General features: G+C 36.1%; 1 protein-coding gene across 3 annotated transcripts in view; it reads right to left on the bottom strand.

The window, feature by feature from the left end:
* Positions 1-292: 292 nt before the first annotated feature.
* FMN2 (formin 2) overlaps positions 293-22,261 on the bottom strand; it is a 154,494-nt gene continuing 132,525 nt past the window's right edge. For 2 of the 3 annotated variants that reach the window (XM_030946252.1, XM_030946254.1), the window contains 3 exons: positions 18,552-18,701; positions 3,845-3,926; positions 293-2,441 (listed from right to left, as the gene is read on the bottom strand). In XM_030946252.1, the coding sequence (XP_030802112.1) occupies positions 2,415-2,441; positions 3,845-3,926; positions 18,552-18,701 (259 nt within the window). In that variant the 3' untranslated portion in view covers positions 293-2,414. The remainder of the gene's footprint in view (positions 2,442-3,844; positions 3,927-18,551; positions 18,702-22,261) is intronic. The other variant, XM_030946253.1, reaches the window with a different exon arrangement.

Genomic DNA, 22,261 nt, shown 5'->3' with positions numbered 1-22,261 from the left:
GAGACTGTCAACTCAGCAATGTAGTAGGACCAGGTTACAAACCTGAGCCAAATGCAAGACTGGGAGGCATTCACAAGCTGGAGAAGTGAGTTTTACATAGTCTCCTTGGGTAAAGAACCTGAAGCTCTCACTACCACCACCTGGAGAAAAGGTAGTGTATCCACATAACTGGGAATTACTGTCACTACCCATCCAAAAAGCAAGCAAAGAGAAGTCTTACTTCCTCTGTTCTCTTCACAAAGGCTCTTCCTTGATCACAGGAGCCAGAATGGGATGTGGTACTTAGGGAGCAAACAGTTTGTAGCACACTACAGCATACCCAGAGAGTGACAAGAGAAGGCAGTTATTTAAGTATTATTCCTTTTATTTTCTTATAAATTAACATTCTAAAAAAATTGGAATAGAAACACTAAATACAGTATTGCACATAGTGATCTTTGTTAGATGATCTATTATTTCATTTAGTATAGTAATATACATACTGTAGGTACTGAAGAGAACAGGAAGGCTACAAATGAAAACATGCTACTGTATCCTTGCACTTAGGAGCAAAGTTAGGAGGAGAAGACTATTGTTTACATAAATACAAACATGGATTTGAATCAGTGCCATTAAAATAGCTTTACTCTTTAAAGATTTTTTTCCATAAGTTAGTCGTAACAGCAAATAATCTCTTGTTTTCTCTTCCCCAAATAGTAATGTTACTCCCATCAACACAAAATTTTAGAATTCCATTCTTGGTAATTTATATCCCTGCCAGAAATTACTGCTAGTACAGATTTTCACATAGGTTTATCAGCAACAGGAGACTTGCTTTTCACACAGTGAAAAAAACCATCTTTTCTAGTGCTTGGTATATGTGAAGAATAACAGATTCCTGAGGTCATATTTTGCACTTCCTTTCATGACACTCTACAGAGTATATTAGCCTCTGAATAGCTCGGAATGTCTCTTGATGTGCTAGATTAGACAGGGAATGATGCAACCCAGCAGGTTAGAGCTCATTTGCCTTACCCCAGTGTCTTTCAGGCTCCAAAGCTGTGAGCACGTGCATCCAACTGAGTTGCGCACATGGTCTGCTTTCAGGAAAAATTAGCTTAGAAAGAAAAGTGTTGTCAATCAAACTGATTGGTTTGGGACTCATAAACAAGGACTGGAGAAAGAGGTTGTTATCAGTTGAGCAGTCCAAAACTGATACAGCAAATTCTGGATTGCAAAAAGGAAGTAAGCATGTGGTCTAAAATGGAAGCCCTAAGTAATATATTTCAATCATTAACCTTTTATTCAAGGACACTGAAAGCCTGGAGGAGATGTCTTTAATTCTGTTAAGTGTGAAATTGATGTCAATTAGTTGGTAGTCTATGTTCTGTCACTAGAATTGGCTACTGTTTTCCATAAATGTTGTCTCCATGTGCATCTTTTAATAGCTCTCTAAAGGAGTTTTAAATTAACTGTAAAGCTAATTCCAGAAGGGAAGTCATGTACATGTGGCCAAAAGCCTGTCTTACTTAAGTGATGAGCAGTTAAAACTATACTATACCTTCTAAAGTTCATGTAAAAGTATTAGCTGCTTTATATATTAACAAACTATAATAACCAAATCTCTCATACTCTCTATCATACTTCTGTGCTTTTCTGCTTTTCTGTATTTTTCTGCTTTTTTTTTTCTTTTTCTTTTTTTTTTTTTAATGCTGGATTTCTGACCCCATACCACCTGGCATTCACTATCTGGCAGAAGATGAAGTAAAAGTATGCTGCCTTATCGATTTTAAACATAGTTACAGTAAACATCTTGTTCCACAAATATTTAGTCATGGAGGGCAACCAAACAAGTTGGGAAAGCATTGATTATACTGTATAAACAGCACTTAACAATTCAAAATACAAACTACAAATGCCAACATGAAACGGATACAAACAATTCACTAGGAGTAACATTTTTTCCCTAAACTAAGTGCAGTGCCATGAAGTATTTGTCAGATGTTGCCAGTAGGAATGGAAATGTTTTACTGTACCAAGTAGCATTCTTATGAAGTTCAACTTAATGCAATTTTCAGCATGTTCAGAACTGATGCAGATACCACTTTTTATGCATGCTGACTTGTCCTATTTGTAATATACCATACACTTTACAAAATACCATTTTTGAGTGGCAAAGGAGATACAGAGTACAGGGAAGGTGTTTCAAGTCCATACCTAGTCTATTTTTGGGCACTCCAATAAAGTGATTACAGTTGTGAATGAATGCACAATAACACATCAGTTGGTGGAAAACTCTAGAGAACAAAACGCAAATTTTAAAAGGTCAACGAAGCAAATGATCAGGATGATGTAGTTTCCTTCCCTCTCACTCCCCACCCACAGGCATGTTGAAATTTGGTAACCAGGTAACAATGGCTTTTGAATTTCTTCTCTCAGATTTTCATACTTATTTTTGCTTTCTGAAAAATAAAATAAAATTTAAAAATAAGGACAAAATTTGAGGGTACACAAAACCAGCTTACACAAATATGAAAAGCATAAGAAATACATAGGCAAATGTCAGATTATATTTACTGTAGCAGTGACTTCACAAATAAACTTTGAAGCTAGAACTGAAATAGACTACAGCTATGCACTGCTTGTGAAATATTTTTGTTTACTTTCCTTTTCACTCATCAAATTTTCACTAAGCCTGAAGGTCCCTGTTTCAGTGCAAATAAGAATAATGATATAGGAATAATTAAACAAATAGTTATTTCTTAAAATAAGTCTCTCAGTGTCTTCATATGCAGCAGTATGTAAGTTAGATGAAAAACTCCAAAAAATGTTAATTTAGGGTTTTTTTTGAAATAAAATGTTGATCTGCTTTTAAGTAAAATTGATAAAATGTAGTTTATAACTCCTTACCAAGCTAGCACTCCATTTACATTTCTTGTGGCACTAGCTACAGTCAACTCTCACTAAACATTCAAAATAAGAAACAATAAATGCAATATTATTGCTTCCTTTATCAAATTGTATCAGTTAGAATACAGCAAATTACCTCATGCTTCATTTGCAAGATGTATCACAGATAATATGACTACACAGCTATGACTACAAAGCACAAAAGAATTAAGTCATGTCTTGGGTAGTGGGGAGCAGAGGACACAGACACATGAAAAAAATCTTCTAATATTTTTCAAACATAAATCATGGCCAATTGCTACAGTTATGAATTAAATGTGAGGTACCAGAATAACATTTCTGTAAAATCAGTCACGATCCTTACAATGGTTAGGCAATCATAGGGGAAGGTTTCACTGAATGACCAGAATTACTCCTCTATTATCACAGAAGCTATTTATTTGTTTTCAAAAGAATGGTGAAAGCACAGTATTATCTTTTTCAAGTGTTTCTATTCCAAACAAATCCATATCAGTGGATCAGAAAACACTGTATTTGATACAGTGATCCAGCTTGAAAAATGTGTAACTATCAAAATTCTTCCTTTCATGCTGTATCTGTAGAAAAGAGAATGAATACAAACAGAATAAGCTGGAAGACCAAAAGTGCCTTTCTGCCTTCTATGTGCATCCTACACCAAGACTGGGAAGAACACAGATTGGCACACTGAGGCAATAATAAACTGCTCTTGCTTGTGCTACGCCTATTTTGTGGAGTAATATTCATAGGCAGATTTCAAGTTCATTAATTTATAATCTTTAAGGAAATGGTTAAACATAAAAGAAAAAAAAAAAACAAACAAAAAAACCCAACCCAAAACAGAAGCATACATCAAGAATAACCTGCCTATAAAATGCAAAGAGAAAAAGACAAAATAAGTGATATAAACAGAAGTATTGCTACAAATTTTACTTACAATTCCAGAGTCATGTTTTGGTCTAATATTGTACAGCGACTTCCCCTTTTTCTGCCTGCAGACTTCCTCTGCTTCTTTGACTCTGAAGAGAGACAAAATCTATAAATACTCCTCTACACCAACAACATTTACAAAGACAATGCAGTATAAAACTTACAAGTTAAGGCCTGAGGACACAAGTGGATAACTTTATTCTCCGTATATTCATTAGCACGCTTCACAAAATAGTTCTTGCACTCCAGGCTGCTGTAGCCATAGCTGGCACTTACACAGACAGGCATAACCAATTGAATAATCAATTCTAGTTACAAAAGCAATCAGTACTTACTGCAGCTGAAGATTCAAATGTATGAGGGTTTAAAATACACTGGATGATATGAAGTTTACATTTCAGAGCATTCATGCACATATTGCTAAGAAAACTCCCTTTTATCACTGTTTAAAATATTTCTTCATCTATTCCAACCCTCAGTACTTCATTACAGTTTAAACAAAGTTTGTCACCAAGCTATGTTCCCCTCCACCCATTTTTGTTTGTATTTAAAATGGCAAAATAGCTTAACCTAAATTTCCAGTCTTTACTCTCAAACTTTAAAAACCAAAAAAAAAAGGAAAATTTCCATGGAACATGATGTTTAACCCAAGGTGATGCATGTGACTGCACGCATCTCTTTAATTCCAAAGCTGAGGAACCTCAAGGTTTATGTGACCACTGGGGATGAATGAAATGTGGCTGCTTGGATGTAAAGAGAGGAGCAGGTTCTAAAAGTAAGGGTCCACTTAGTGCTCCCTGACATGGCAAACAGTACCAAATTAGGACCTTGTGAAAGGCCACCACATATTTGGTGAGAGAAATGTCCTTTTTCATCATACAGATAGAAAACAAACTGTGAAAGGCAGAGGACTACACTCTGACTGGGAGCCTGCCAGAATCCAGCTGATGAGTTCAATGTCACACTCTAAAATGTTTCTTTAAAATTTTCACTCATTTTACATATCAACCTTGTAAACACACATGATTGCCGGAACACTGATAATACAGATTTTTGTTATGAATTCTCTGAGCTGCAAAGACTTAGATAAACACTTTCTATAAGAGAACATTAAATCATGTGAGATCTTTAATTTTTTTTAACGAGAGATGAGAATTTTTTTGACAAATAAGAAAGTAGAAAACAAAAATGCAAATCCTATATTGGCTTGATCTTGCCGAAAATACGGGCTTGAGATGGCACTTAGTCTGACTTTTCACCATTATCCAAGAGTGAAAAAAGAAACAACAGTTGAATGATATTAAGAAATCATATATCCTTGGCTGGTTCCTTGCAGTTTATCTCCAGACCACTAGTATGCGTGTTATGTTACTGAGGCTACACACTGAGAATCCAACTTTGTGTTACTATTATTTTTGAATATATTTGTGTGTGTGATAAGGGCCAAAATTTTGAAAACAAAACTCCAGCTGAGTCTGCTAAGCACATTTAAAAAAACACCTTCATATTCATCTCTACTTTATTCTACTTCACCAGACACACCTTGCTATTTTCATGTGTTTCAAATTTATATGTTCAAAAATTAATTTAAATGTCAGTTATTTCCCAGCACTTCCACAACCTGCCCTCTTCATTTAATGGCTTTGTATGTTGTTAGAGTAGGGAGCCTTCATGTGCGCAGGTCTGGGGGAAAGAAGTTTTGAAACCTCTTATTTCAAGCTGTAATGCTTTCTCTCTGACTGCAAATCAGACAGATTGCAGCATAATCTAGAACAAAAATGTCAAGCAGCCAAGTAATTCACCTTTAAAATGTATTTAAGTAGATTCAGTAAAACAGGCAGCCAAAATGTGGTGATAGCTTCAAATAGAAAATTATGGGAATGATGCAGAATGGAGAAAAATTCAAAGACATTTTCTTTTCTCGATAACAATTTTTCTTCTGCTTCATGTCTACTTTTCTCCAAAGGAGAAAAAAATATCTGTGACAATGATCTTCCCATGATCTTTTCTAAACATTCAGACACATTCCAACCTACCAAAAGCCACTCTTACAAAGTCAGATATAAAACAGCAAATCTATCATATAATTTCCTCTTTTTCATATACAAGTACAGCTGGCTCCCCTCACTGTAGACATCATTTAAATAACAAAACAAAATCTTACATGTGAGTAAATTAGTATCAAATCCCTGTATGTGTACAGCGACTATACAAGTACTATTGAGTTTATCAAAATGACTGTTTTATCAAAGCAGTGGAATATATGCAGGTATTTAGACTACTCAACATACAAATGGCAGCATATGCAACGTAAAAAAATATTTACCAAATCAGTTCTTACAGATCTAGATGTTATTCTTGGGAAATGCCAGGGAATCTTCAACTCCAGTCTTTGTCCCACCTAAACATCCCCCTTCCAGGATGGATTACTAACTGCCTGCTAAGGTCACGAGACAACACAGCTCCCGGTGGGGCTCATGTTAATTCAAAACAAAAATCCTCACACAGTGAGGAACCCTTGATAATGCCGCCCTTTTCTAAAGACCAGGTTCCATTAAGTATCACTGTCAGTGTAACATCTCTACATATTCTGCTTCAATTAGAGAAACTGCTTTTTGGAGAAAGGCTGTCTCTGCTTGAAACAGCAAAATGTTAATAACACACCACCCTGTGAAGGAGGAAGTCAGAACTTCTGTGTCCCTGAGATAGCACTTAAAAAAATGATCAAAAACATCCAGACTGATAAGTGACAATCTTAAGGTTGTGTTTCCCAAATTTCCAGTATTATGTAAGAGATGCTGGTCTCAATAGTATGGTTGTGGTTCTCAAGGTTTTGGGAGCTTTTATGAAATTCCTTGGAGTTTGAGCCTATTTATTCATACCAAGGGAAATACAGAAGATGAGAAGCATTACTCCCTAATGCACTTAAGGCTGAGAGCTAGCAACCACTCAGTTCCAGTTCCAACCATATCCCTGACTCACTGTGTGGGTTTGGGACAGTCCACAGCCTCCTGGCTTGCATCCTGCTCGCTGTGCAGGAAGCTCCAAGTGGTTGGATAGAGACTCAGTGAAGTCCATGTGACCCATACATATGCTTCTTCAGCAAGAAATGTCCTGAGAAATGTAAAGGTAGAACACCAAAGGTGCATTTCAAAGAGGTTTAGTTTGTGACCATACAAAATCTGGAAGCATGGAGAACTGTATAAATCTACAGTGGTATCTAAAAGTAGAAAGCCAGCAGACTGGTGAAATAGAGGCAAAGGCAATTTAGCCTTCCACAGGGCCAAATCATAAACCAGTGATCGTGGTTAGCAATTTTGACAGTGCAAATATATTTTGCGAAGGCTGATCATTCAGCTTAATTAATATTTTATTAAATGTAAAATTAAAATAACTTAATCCTGCTGGAAAAGGATGTGTTTTGTAGGAGCATCAGCACCACTTAAACTGTGTGACCTAGAGAAGCAGATAAAAGGCTACATTTGAAGTAAGGGCAATAGTCCTAGTCCAGCTGGAAAATAATTGCCACTGGCAAGTTTTTGTCGTCTTAAGTTTTCTCTATTGGCCACAAATGTTTTTTTCATATTTCCACGAAACTAACAAGATTTAGGCAAAAGCACATTGCTTGGCAGCTCGTGGCTGGTTCAAGCCATATTTCTCACAATGGCAAGCAAATCCCTGTGTACCTTCCTTTTGCTCAGGCTTTTCCTGCACTACTTCCCACTGACTTCAGTGGGGCCCTGATCAGTGTGGAGGTGCAAGACATTAATTTAAGACAAAAAAGTGCCAAAACTGCATGAACACTACTGATTATGGGTTAACCCAACTGTGGTAAGTTGATAGAGCTTTATGAAAAAACTAATGGACCTAATTCAATAATGGGAGAAGAAAAAAGAATTTTTTGGAGAAAACAGCACAAGACTCCCAACAGTCAAAAAAAGAGAAGCAACAGAAACACAACAACATATTTCCAAGCTCCAGTCCAAAATGACACTACCACTGTGCCAATGCAGAGCTCAAAGAGCAAAACAACAGTTAAAAAGATATTCCTAGGAAAGGGGTGGGTATTCAATTGTCAGATCTTCTGTGGAAAAATAGGCTGCCACTAGGGAGACTGTGGAAGAAAAGTCTGAGGAAGGTGAGTGTTCCCCAGTTCCTGAGAATTATAACCCTTAAGCAAAAGCAGGCATGTGATATATTGATTTATTGTTCTGAAAATCTGTTTTTACTTAAACTATTTAGTTCTTCACTACTAATACTTTTCTGTTAGAGAAGCTTTTGGTCCCCTCACAGAGCCAGCACTCTCAACAGCAACGAAATCCTCAGAAGCCGGACAGATCTTCCAGGCATGATCTGAGAGTGAGAGAGGAAGATGGAGGTGGAAAAGACATGGTGTGCTCTTGGAGAAGCCAGGTGGTACCCTTAACTTGATAAGTGTGGTGGGAATGACTTGCAAGCTTGCAGTGTGCTAAACTTTGCTAAACTGATGCTCAAACTGTCCCACCTCATACTTTACACCACTTCTCAAAATCACTTTATTTCAGCAAAATTACTTTGGTTTATTTACTATCAATCCCTGTCCCATCTTATGCCAATTCTGGCTCAAAAGTGAGCATATTAGTTTGACAGAAAATATAACATCAGCTGTGTTACCTTTAGCAATTTTTGCCTCTTATTCTTTTCCCAAGTATTTTCTTGATTTTGTCTTAGTGAGCACATAATTCTACAAAAGCTAGAGTTCCCAGCCTAGACAACCAGAGAGTTGATTAACTCTCACTGTAGTAATCTGAAGAGCAGAGTTATTCAGGCCCAGGGCAGAGTCTATAAATACTTGTTAAGAGTGTTCATCACTTGAATCTCCTTAAATAATAGATTTAGCTAAAGCATTTCTCCCATTGTTTCAGAAAGAACATACTTCCAAATAGCCCCAACAATAAGAAAACATGTAGGAACATAGAACATTGGGTGATCAGTGGATCTGTTAAAAAAAAAAATTAAACAAAAACTCTACAAGTGAATAAATAGCCAGCCACTTACAGAGCCTAAGAATTATAGTCCTGACATGTGCTACTTAATAAGATTGAGTCTATCAATTGTCACCTGTAACAAAATAAGTATTCTTATTTCCATCACAATAAAAACTTTTCTCCAGCACTATCACCTCCTTGTACCTCATATTTATTGTGAGACAAACATAAAAATTATGATTAAGTTTAAAGACAGCCTGTAAGATGAATAAGCAAGTTTCACTTCAGCATGCACACAGGAAAAAGAAACCAGACATGCTTAAAAACCCAAAAGACAGAGTGGTTTTATCTACCTTCTAGACCAAAAGCCAGCCTGGCCACAACCTTATCAAGGCTTTGAGACTTTCTGTCATCATTCAATCCATTGAAGGTGTAGCCACTTCCCTGCCACTAAACATTAATAATTTTGTCTGAAGTATCTGTGGCAGACAGATTCATTTCTTACTGGCTCCATCTAGGCTTGGTCACCTCACACTTCACGAGTGAGCACTGTGACATGACAAATGTAATCACAGCGAGAGGACTGGAAAGTTGTGCCTTAGATAGCAGAGCTGCTCGCAGAAACTTCCTTGATAAACTCTGACAGATATTACTTTTACAGTTGCCAGTATAGTTTATGAAACTCAAAAGACATTTTTCTGCATATTCTGCATTTTTTAACACAAAACAAGGCTGAGGCCAATACTCTTTATACTACTAAGTGCTTATTATCGGTTAAATAAAAGGACTGTTGCCAAAATATTTTATGTAGCTTTGTCTGGGTTGAATATTGAGTTAAACTTGTTTATAATAATAATAGTACCTTTACATATAAAAACAAATAAAAAATCCTCCACTAAATTATCAAATGTCACATGTCTTTCAGATTTCTAGGGCAAAAAACTTTAAAACTCTCTCCTTAAACTCATCCAGGATAATGTTCTTATATTTTATTTGTTGACTAAAATATTTAAAATATTTTTTGCTAAGGGAGAAACCAAAACATAAAACCCATAATGGAAAATTACAGTTTCCAACATAAAAGTTGAATAAAAAAATGTAAAGCTTTTACTTTCATGCCAATAGGCTTGAAGTGATGACACAGATATGATTCAGTAACTGACTGCAAAGACTTCATATAGATAAGAAGTACACTGTAATGTACCTGGTCCCCTCAAACAAACTAATGAAACCTAACTTTAGCCTACCAACAGAGAGATAATGTATTAAACTATCCTGACATCCCTGCCAGCTCCTTGAATGGTTAATTCAAGGACCATGAGGCAGACAGTGGCTGTTGGAAGGACACAGTGATTAATCATAATTTCACCCAGAGGACCACAGACAAAGAGATTAAAACATTGTAATCTGGCCACTTAACATAGAAAATAATCTGTAGCAGGACCCTGAATAAGATACCTCCTCTGTCAACAGTGTAGACATTGGGGAATACATTTCAGATTTTTATTAGTGTGCATCATGTCAAATGGGCCTAAAATAAAGCTTCAAGGCCAACTGAAATGAAAATTAGACTTTTTCATTTTACAGTCTCACTGTGCTTCACCAAACACAAATATTCTGAAAGTATTGTAATTAAGAAGTATTTAGTTTCCCTTGGTTCTCTCTGGCAATCATACTCTTGATGATCTAGGGGTTCTGCTCTTGTCTGTGAAGAGATATGCAGATATGAGTAAATAAAATAAAGAGAATACTGTGCAAAACATGATTTAAAGATTATAATTTTAACATTAAAGATAATTTCACACTGAAAATGTAATGAAATAAAATAATTGAACTGTTAAAGAATAACTATGTTTATAATAAAATGCAAACATACATATCCCCACTTAAATACATTTCATGACCTTTGTCATTAAATTGTCAGAGTGGCCAGTATTGCAGGCTGTTCCTGGCTACCTTCAGGCAAGATGAAAATCACTTTTCTACAGACTTGACATATCAAGATTGAAATTATTCTAAGAAAAGTTAGTCATAACCTTCCACCGTTTTTCTTGGAACTGAAGCCAGGTTGCTTCTCAAAGAAACTGGCTACATTTGGGCTATTTGGTTAGGAAATCTAACAGGAAATGATAAGGAAATGGAAGAAGACTAGAAGCGAAGTAAAAACTGGTAACATGATCAGCAAGCAAAAGAACCAGGAGTGTGAAACTTGGCGTTAGCTGTAAAATGTTTCTAAGCAGCCGATGGGGTAAAAGAAGGCAAAAACCCAATGAGTAGAAAAGGATAAGCAAAGTCTTGGTAAACAGACTACATGAAGATGATGATTCTTAAAGAGAATATGGAAACATATCCTGGACAGAAGAGTTGCTATAACGGGTATGTTGGGGCTACTACATTGGATAATTGATAGCTACCAAACTGTAGTACGAGTAAGTATGAGACATAAATGAATAGAAGTGATCAGTGAAGAGAAAACAGAAAAACCTGAAGTCAGCTGGAGAGCCACAACATTAAGAGATCTCCAGTGCACGAGATGGGAAAGTAAGAGGCCTTGAACTTTGGCCCATGAGGTAAAAAGGTCCCCATTCATCATTATGTAACAACTCAAAAATTACTGCAGACACAGTTTGGTTCTTCTGAAGTATGTAAGAAAACCCCCTGATATTAGACTATTCCCTATACTGATGGCATGAGACATGCACAGAGCCATGCACTTACACTTTATGGATATTGCCATTTTGCCAACTCCATGCACTGGTTTGGCAAACTGCTGGAGAGCAAGGAAGTTCACATCTTTGATAATTCAGGATCAGTCGGGATTACAGTAGGTTTTAAGCCTTTGTGAGCATTTCAAATGTTTGGGAGCTGATATTTAATGACAAATGCTGCTCATTTGTAAAACATTACAATGCTTTATTGCACCTCAAATGCCAAAGTGATCCTTTTGCCTGGGAATAAAACCACTAACAAGTATAGGTATAGTGCCTGACAAAAATTCTGTTTAAATTTTTTAATTATATAATCATTTTCACCAGTATGCAAGTAACTATTGAATATGCAGCCCCTGTTTTCATCATAGACAAATGTGATTCAAGAGGTGGTGAACAGGAAAAGGTTAAAAAGAGATTGAAAAGATCACATGGTAGAAATAATGGTATCCTATCCTATCACTACAGCTTTGACTATCACACCCAGTCTGACATTACAGCCAGTCTGTAAACTTCATTATGAAATTATGATTGTTACCTACCTTTTTTTTATGCAAAATACACATACTAGGATGCAACATGATGGGTCAGCATGGTAGAACACCATCACCAGAGAGATACTGAAGAGCCCTTTGCTGTTTACATGGGGACCATTCTGGAATCCAACCTCACACAAGTCACAAAAATTACAAAATATTACACATTTGGAACTAGTTTTTTACTAGATACTTCACTTTGTTTAAGTTTAATATTTGTAAGTGCCAGTTGGCTCACAACTGTAAATGGAAATATTTTTCCTGTCTTATAAAACACAGGATTGCTTAAAAATGTTAGACTAAAGTATTCAAAAGGATTTTCTACCAAAGATCCAGACTGAGAAATGTATCTCCAAATGCTTCTTTCCCCACAAACTTTTCCCTCAAAAGCAATGCTAAGAAATGAAAGTTCTGTTCACTTCCCCCTAACCAAAGTACGATGATGTATTAATAAAAAAAATAAAACACAGAAAAACTAATTGCCAAAAATGCCCAAGGAAGAAGAAAACAAACCATATATGTTGAGTAACCTCTTTTATCTGAACCACAAACAGTGTCTTTGTGAGGTAGTGCCTCACAGCTAGCTGCTGAATCTTTGGCGTGTTTAGGCTTTTTAAAGTAAATTTTCTAGGGCCCATAACAGTATATCCTGATCAGAAAGCTATTCAGGTTAACAATTTTGGAAATACTCCCAAAAACTGAAGAACCATGTAATTATCCAATTGAATGTCATGTAAAATCAACTTCTGTTTTGAAATGTCATTATAATGGAGTTGTAAACCCATGCCTACCAGCATGCAGCTCAGTTGGTTAGAGTGTAATAAACACATTGAGATTAAAGCTTCCAAGAGACGTCAGCAAATGTATCTGCCCATGACTACTCACTAACATAACACTTGGAGCTTTCAGTTGGCATTACAGGAGCATGCCAAGCAAAATGTGACCCCGCTAAACATACTCCACATGTTCATCATTTCCTTCTCATGTTGCAGCTCCATATACATTTTTCTTCTCTTTTCTTCCATCTCTGCATTTCTTTGCAAGTACCTATTCCCATGTCCCTCGATGTCTCACTCTCAAGTCTGACTCACTGGTTCATATTATAAGCGTTAAAAAAATATCCCTTAAATTACTCTGAGAGGACATTGCTCGTGCTATGGGATTTAATGCCCTCCTCTGCAAGCAGAAGTGGCAGCTTATCAATATGCTCCTCACTGTGCAACGTACAGATATCCCATGCCAGACTTTAAATTGCTCAACAGCAAGTTTTAAATCATCCTGCCGAGGAGTCTGTAGGGAGACATACCAGTCTTTCTGCAGAGGGAGATCAATGAGCTGTGGAGACATGCTGGCCAGGAATCTCCCTTTCATCTAGATATACACAGTGTGACACACCAGGTGCCAGCTTAACTGCTATTCTTACGGGAATGGGCAACTTCTGCATTTGAGAGACGAGTGCATTTTTCTGAGTTTATAGATTATTTTTAATGTGTCAAAGATTTATCATGGGAGTTAAAGGGTTGAATAAAGTCAGCCAAAAGAAATTCTCAAGCTTAGTGTGATGCAAGATATCAGGGACTTACAGAATTTTACCATCGTGTTGATCCTGCTTATGAACTCTCCTCTGCTGGCATCCCTGACATAGCCTCTGCTCAGCAACACAACTCTTAGTAAAGGCAAGGGCCTTTGTGTACCTTATACCCACATTTACAGGGCACCTCTGACTGCCCCTCGCTCTTTCCTTCTCCAGCTCTCCCATCTAGAAATACAACTAACACAAGGTAAATCTTTGCCAAGGCCCTCTAGAACAGCAAACAGTCTGGAGAGAGGGAAGCACATCCAGAGCTGGAGAGAACTAACAAGTGTAAGCACCCAGAGAAAGGGAAGGGGGAACTGCAGCCCTGCATACAAGCTTCTGCCATATCATTGATGCTTTTCTAGTAAGGTCTGAACTGGTATCTGTGACCTGATGATACTTACATTTGACAGCAATGGAACTTTAAAACATAAAATTTCCTAAAGGACTCACTGCTTTTTGCTACTATAATGAGCCAGGGTCTATTCCATGGCCATAAAGAAAAGATGTAGTCCTAAAGATGAATCATTGTTATCCATAGCATTATGAGATTTTCTGATAAATAACTGTATTTTTGTATCTTATTTCCAGGACCAGCAGTTGCTTAACTTTTTAATTTTTTATAACATTTCAAGACTTCCCTCTTGGGATGTTATTTCATGGGCTCTTTTCATCTTTCATTCTTAGGACAGGATATCTTTTCCTGGTAGGAAAATGGTAGGGTCTGGGCAACAATTTTGCGTGCCTTTGCTGGATATCAAGAAAAAATAAAAACACTTCTTGCTCTCACAGAAGTACTAGACTGGAATAGTGCACTTCAGATTGACTACATCTAACGCACAAACACAAAGAAATTTTTTTAGAAGCTAAAGAAAAGAGATTAATGAGAAAAGGCTTGATACATTTATAGGTCAGCTCGTAAAAGACACTTTTTCAAAACAGGAGGGAAAACTAGGCATTTGTAGATTGGTGGTCTGATTGCCTAAGAGTTTTCCTAAGAAGGGGAAACTTGCAGAGCTGTTACTGCAGCTGTGCATTATCTGACTATGCATTCAGACAGCAATGTGCATCTGTGGGTATGCAACACCTCAAATTCATGTATAGATAATAAGGGTGCTGAACAGGAAGCTTGTGAAGTTCAAAATCATACTCTCTCTTTTCAAACAACATCAAAAAATATTAGGGAAAATATGTCAGCTCTTCTAGTCTTTCTTGCTGATTAAGCACAAAATGCAAGCTATACTGACAGTAAAATTTTCAAGAGTTTGCAAAGTCTGAATGAAAACCATAGACAATGACTGACATAAATATATTTGAAGGACAATGGCAACAACATCACAACTGGAAAAACTCAAAACATGCCCCAATAAGTTTGATTATGGCTCTCCTTTTCTTGTGTGCTTTTCTGCCTTTTTTTTTTCCTTTGGTGGGCTTCTGGTTTATTTTGGATTTTTTTTAAAGTCGCTCAATCAGAAAGTAGTATTTGAAAATTTTCACTTAAAAAGATATATATTTAGGATAGATATATAATCAGAAATGTCAATCTCCACAAAATATCATAAAAAACTTCATAAACAACCCAATATCAATTTCTGATGGAATGATCTACTTAGCCTTAACTGTGGTGCGACCACAAAAAATAGTACTGCTCAGAAAGCCCCTTAGGAGACCTATGCTTATACTGTAATTTTCAGATGCATTTTTTCTTTCTATTTCTACTGTATTTAAAAGTTTATCATGTATAATTTTCCCTACAGATGGTATTTCCAGTTCTTCAAGTGAGAGAACAGTACAAACAGTAGAAAACTTCAGAAAAATTAATTGTTTTTAACTTTGCGCCATTTTTATTTTCTCAACTTCTCATAAGGAAATACAAAAGTCTGACACTTCAATGTTTATCTTTAGCATATAAATGCCTGGCAAACCAATATGCAAGTTGAAATGCCAAGTGAAAAGTGTTTAAAATAAGAACTGTCTGACTGCTTTCATTAGAACATACACGCTTAACCTATCACTAACAAAATATAGTACCACCTTTGGAAATACTATCTATGAAAATCCTTTGGTTAAATGATTGTAAAAGAGTAAGTAAGACACATATTTGCAGAGACTAAATGAGGAACAGCCTCTATTAGCAGTCCATATGGAAACTGGGATACAAAATACACTAGAAAAAACCAAAGCAACCAGAGCTTGATAAAGATGATCAAGCTAAAAAAAGAGAGGAAATAAAGCTATACATTTTACAAATAATTATTGTAAATAAAGTATGTTTCATGAGGCAGAAACCTGGTCAATAGCTCACCAAGATGGCATACCACAGTCTTTGAAAATGTCTCACCATATCTGTCACTTGATTTTGCTGCCAACGAACAATTACAGAAAGTTTCTCTCATCATTGTTTTAGCCTGCTCCTCAAATTTATCAGCAGAAAAAACTCCAAGAACATTACCTAAAGGGGAAATTCTACTTTCTTGAAATAATTATTTATATTTTAGTGGCAATAGGCAGTTTTCAGATTTTTGTCACCTACAGATCTCTTGATCTAGGCTGACATTTTGAAAGACATCGTGATGTATATTCTTACACCTCTGGGCAACATGTATTTTTCCATTGAGATTTTTCTCCTTTGATTTCTCAATACCAAGACACCTTCACAGCACACCATCTTGTCTTTTATTAAGAGAGACAGAAATGCAAAATCAAGAAAAAAAGCCTAAAAGACAACTTCAGATATCAGGTTGAACTATGATTGGAGAAAAGGTATTTTCTGTGCAAAGGCTTTGGTAAGACAGTTGTTTAACTAAAGAAGATCCTTAATTTTCAGGAAAATTATATGTCTTACTTTAAAAACTATTACTTTTACTGGTAATTTGGCCAAAATGTTCTAATTCCTAAAATGCAATGAAGAGAGCTTCATTTTGCCAGACCTGACACAGCAGCATCGTACCAAAGATCTGAGAGTTGAGCACAACTAGACACCAAAGGTCCCCAAAGCCTAAACCCTGCCTCACCTGAACAAACAAAATTGAGCGGAAGATTTAAACTTGATGAGGCAAGTAAAAGTTAAAATTCAAACCAAAAATCTACTTGTGACTTTCAGGATATATTACTTTTAGTCTTAATTTCAGTGACCTCCTGGACTGAAGTAACACAGTCCTGTCTGTCCCCCTGGGAAATCTTCCTTCAATCCACCAGTTCCAAGCCCCAGTTTGAACAACAGTCCCCCTGCTATTCTTCCAAGGGATCTCCCAGTTTCTTTGCCTACTGTACGTCCTTCTCACTGCCCTTTCCCTTCCCTGTCACATCTTGTCCCTGCAGCCATTTTGTAGGTTATATATGTTCAGTTCCTTTCAGGCTACAACCACCCTTGCCCTAGAAGGGGCAGGCTGGCAGATAGCTTTTTTCTTTGCTGCTTCAACACATCTTCTTAGTATACACATACACTGAACTCAAAGAGGGTCAAATGATTGTATCTCAATCCCATTCCTCTCTTAAGCTTTAGATGTTTAAGGAGGAAGAAGCTTGGTGCTAATTTAGTTAATGTCTTTTAAAGAAAACTATTTTCCTGTGAGAACCCTCTGGGGGATTTTTGGATTTTTTAAAAGAAAAATAGCTTAGTATTTTGAAATAAAAGGACATTTTGCTTAAATCCTTTTCTATAAAATATACAAGGCTAAATTAACCTGTATTAACTAGGCAGCTAAATCCCTGTATAGGAAAATCAAAGGTATTTGAAACTGATTTAACTGACAGTTAAATAAGAGATATACTTAATTACATAAAATTAATTCAGACAGTCAGTAATATGAATGAGATCCCCAGAGATCTGCTGTGCTGTGTTAACATTTGCACCATGCTCTTGCTATAGTAGCAGAACCCGGTTTTTTTCACTGAGACAACTTGTTCCAAAATGTACCGAGTTACAGCAAATACATATGGTATACATGACATTAACTGTATAGGTGCCTGAGGGAAGTCTTCAGTAACTTTCTAAACCAGAAGTCAGATGTCTGTGACAATTACATAGATGAGTACACTTGAAAAAGGGCCTGCTCTTGTCAAATTACCTAATAACAGGCTGATGTTAATAATTTAATGAATCCAAAGCTTCAATCCCACCAATTTTTATGCTCAGATGTAGCTTCAACTCAAGCTGCCAACAGTTGTAGGATTATATAACAATGCTTAGAATTTACATGTTTGCATATGTTTCATTTTTCCTGATATGACATTTATTACTTTTTAAACAACTGAATTATTCTTGGCATAATTTTTACAAAGGGTGACCACAATGGACTATCTGCATGCAGATGAGTAGAGATTTCATAACTCTTCTAAAACATGGACCAGACACTATGGCTGATTTTCAAAGCTCCTGTCCCATTTCTTTATGCCATATTATACCACACTTGCTTTTGTGTACCCTATCACCCAGGCTGTGATTTGCAATATGATTCAGTCTTTTTTTAACACAGGGCTAATGGACTTATTCCTTCTGTCTTCCTTTTTCCTAGCATTGTCAAACAAATATTTACAATACGCCATGTCTTAATGCCTTGACTTTCTTTGACTAAATATGCTAATGAAATTTTTTAATTAACTTTCAGGCCTAAAACAAGTCTTCTATTGCTTGGATTCATAGTAGCATATTAGTTACATGCTCAGCCAAAAACACTGTTCAGGTAATGGACCCAAAAAACTTTAGCACAAACTGGTATCAAAATTCCATTCAAATATTAGGATGACTGGGGGGTTGGGGTGGTGAGGGTGGGTGTCATGATCTGTTAAAAAAACAAAACCTGAGAAAACTCCAAAAGGCCATTCAGTAGGTTGTGTGCTAATGAAGTGTGGCTGACTGGTTTCTGTGCGACTGCTCCCAATAACATTCTTTGAGAAAAGCCTTTGAACAAACAAACAAATGTACCTTTCTTGAAGAATAAGTTTGTTTTCCTTCTTCCAGAAGTCTTTGAAGTCAGAACTGAATTCATGCCAAATACTGAAGAAAGAATGTGGGGACACCTCCTTCTCGCCCATTTTTGGTTTCATACAGAAATAGGCTGTAGTTTCCAAAAAGCTGTCAAAGAAAGCAGAAATAGCAAATGCTTCAGTACTCACTGACTTTTTTTTTTTGTACTTGACACTGAAATAGTATTTAATTATTCTTGGTAGCAGATCTAAAATAAAAGAATAGAAAAACATACCAGTTCTGAGCTCTTCACATAGAAGTAGGTATACAATGTAAGATGATTTTTCAGTAAAGTTGGGATCTGGGATTTATCACAGTTTCTAGTTTTGACCAAAGTATTTTCTGTTTGAAAAGCTAAAATGAACACACTGTCCACAGCCCTGAAAATCTAGATATCCACACTCCCCCATATACTGCTCTTCTGTTGTGTTTAAAGCTGTTTTCAAAATACAGAGTCAAAGCCCATCGAGGACTGTAAATAAACTTCAAGTTCTGTTAGGTCTGTGCTACAACACAATAGCTTAGGCTGGAGACTACACAGAAATATTAAAACTCAAACCTGCTTTGTACTAAACAAGAAATGACGCAACAGAAAACTTGGCCCAGGAAGGGCTGCGCTAGAAAACAGGTGCCCATTGTGACTCTACCAGAAAAATCCAACAATCCCTTCTGAGCACAGCGAGAGCAAAACTAATGCAGCAAACACGTAAGCTACTCCTCAAGTAAAAGCTACTCCTGAAATGCAAAGGTCGTATTTCCCACACTGAGTGAGGACTGTGAGTGCAACTAAAATTTAATGTATTTCTGAGTTTGAACTGCTTCTGTTTTATTTCAGGAATGTTACAGGAAGGAACAGAATAATTATTTTTAAAAATATTGCTTGATTAACTATTTTTTCATTTTGTTTTTTCATTGTACATTTTGTAAATACTGGAGATTTTAAGAATGTTTTCCTGATCTGAAGCTCAACATGGAAGCCACTGGATAATTACTCATTTTATGAAAAATGCAATAGAAAAATCTCACTTGAAATATAATTGTAAGTGCTTTGCTCACTGATCTATTACTATTCATTGACTCCTATGATAATTTTCTCTGAATAATAGATCACAGTTTTAATACTTTAATTATGGGGAAGAATCCAATTTTGGCTAAATGGATGGAAATGTAATTTTAGTCTCAGAAGTTATATCTTCATTCATGGATTATGATGGTGAAAATAACATACAAAGATTCAGCCATTCAGAAGGGTCACTCACAAATTCTGCAAGAAAATTTTACTCTAATTCTCAAACCCGAGTATTCCAGTTGTTTTGCCCAACCTGAAAAATAAGCATCTACATATATTATCATATTGCTGAATAAAAAAGCCTACATCTTAAAAATTTAACATCAATTTACCAACCAAATTTTACATCACATTTTTTTCTCCTAATTTGGAATTCATTTTTCCATCTGCTGAAGCAAACTGAAGATGTTGAGCAACAGAGATGTAGTACATAAAAATACAGAAAACATTCTCATTTTTAAACCCATGACATTGGTACTCAAATGCCACCTTACATAATCATGTAATTTCTTCAGTTCTCCCAGCCTACCATGGCTCTCTGTTCTTCAACTCAAGTGTTTGCCCAATAAATGCCTTTTTTTTGGCTGTGTTGTGTTGTGGGTTTGGTTTGGGTATTTTTTTTCAAATGATTTATTAACGATTAACACAACTGATTAAAATACTCCATTTTACTTATATTTGCCCCACAGTTTTATACTGGGAAAGGTATTTATCATCTATCCAATGATTCCACAGAATGACTCAAAAAGAATATCCCTGACACTGCAGTCATCTGCACTGTTTTAAACTTCTTCCTATTGTCACATATTTTCAACTTTTTGCAAGACTACAAATGTTATCAGCGGGTATTTTTTCTCCCAGTCTCATTCCCCAGACTTACAGCTCTGCAGATGGCTATTGGGGAAGTCATATCAAAGGCTCATTTGAATTTTCAGAATGAGCTGACAGTATTTTTGGAGGAATGTGAGAGATAAAGAACAAGAGAGAAATCTTGAGGCATCAGCTGAATCACTAATTTTTTAAGAAGCCCGCTGAATGAAGTCCATTAATGATTTTCAAAACAGAGAAAGACAGAATTTCATATAAGAAACCTTGTTTTGGGAAATATATGTTCAAAACATTTTGCAAACTACAGCGATGAGAAAAGAATTTGACAGCGAATGGTCATCCCAAGTAATGCTTTAATATATGAGATAATGAGCTAGAATTTTATCACAGGAAAATATCTCAAGAAACAGGAAGCCAAACAAAATGAAATTCATACTGTATAAGTGAATGCTTAATTAAAAAAAAAAGGATAAAGAGCTCTAACATCTATTAGAGATGCAAAGACTTCCATTGCTCTTCAATTATTCCAACTATCCTCTGAGAGCAGGAGGAGATAACCAGTGTTTTTTCCCTGGTGACTGAAAACCTCCCTGAGGACTATTTGTATAACCATTGCAAACTTACACGTTCATACAGCTGTGTCTAACAGCTGTAACATAATTACTAGGTTTATAGAAAGCAAAGAAATGCTCATACAGGTTGCTTGATTCCCTAGCAGTTAGTTTGGGAGGTAAGGAAAATTAGCTGTCTGTGAAATGTGAAGCAGCGGCACCATAGTAGGTTGTCATTGTTAGTATGTCACACCTTTCTAATGCCCAGTAACAATGCACAAGACATCAGCTGCAACACAATAATACTTCAGGGTGTAAATCTCCATGAATCAAATATTCTTTTCTATACACGCAGATCAAACAGTCAAGACAGTTGTCATGTTTTTTCCAACCAGAGAGGTCTACCCTTCTTTAGCATTAAAGTATCTTAGAGCTCATTTAGAAGACATATGGAAACCTGCTTGCTATACATTTGATGCTGTCATTTTTGTAGGCTAAATGGCATATTTCACACATGAAAGACAAAGCAAATAAAGCCGATCCAAATGCATCAAATAATAAAACACGGACAGCAATAAATCCTCTCTGTTGCCATGGTCTTTAAATATCTGATTTGGAAATGTTTACTTATGTCAAACTAGACATATCTCAAGGCTGATTCCAGGAGGGGACATGCATTTTAAATACAAAGAGAAATTTGGATGATATTGTCATAGCCCCAAGACTAGATACAATCCTTTCAGAATTCAGTCAGGCAGAAAATATCTTAAATATCTTTGGTTTTCGCTCTGAGAAAGCCATTCAAATTTTCCTTTTCATTGTTCAGCTAATGTAAAAACAAAATATCTGCAAATACCATTGTTACTCTTCCTAACTGTGCATCACATAGATATTTCGAATCAAATAAGGGACCAGTTATCAAAAGTCTTTTGTTCCTATACTCAAATTAATTTCTGTATCATACAATCTTGGGAAACTCATCTGACCTGTTTCAATTTCATTTCACCTATCTGCAAAATTAAACATTTATTTTGAAACAATTCTTGCAAAGGTTGTTTAGTGTCCATTTCTCAAGTGAAAAGGTTCATACTTCTGCATACTCTTTCTGAGAGTCTTAAAGGAAAAGAATGTGCATTAGAGAAGATCTTTGAGTCATGGAAGAGGGAAAGAAGGGTATGCAACTTAGGGATTAAAAGAGGTAAAGGAGGTCACTGCCTTTG

This window comes from Camarhynchus parvulus, chromosome 3 (genome assembly GCF_901933205.1).
Source record: "Camarhynchus parvulus chromosome 3, STF_HiC, whole genome shotgun sequence".
NCBI classification, from domain to species: Eukaryota; Metazoa; Chordata; class Aves; order Passeriformes; family Thraupidae; genus Camarhynchus; species Camarhynchus parvulus.
The sequence above is the reverse complement of the archived record's forward strand: the minus strand, read 5'-3'. Positions and strand labels throughout refer to the sequence as shown.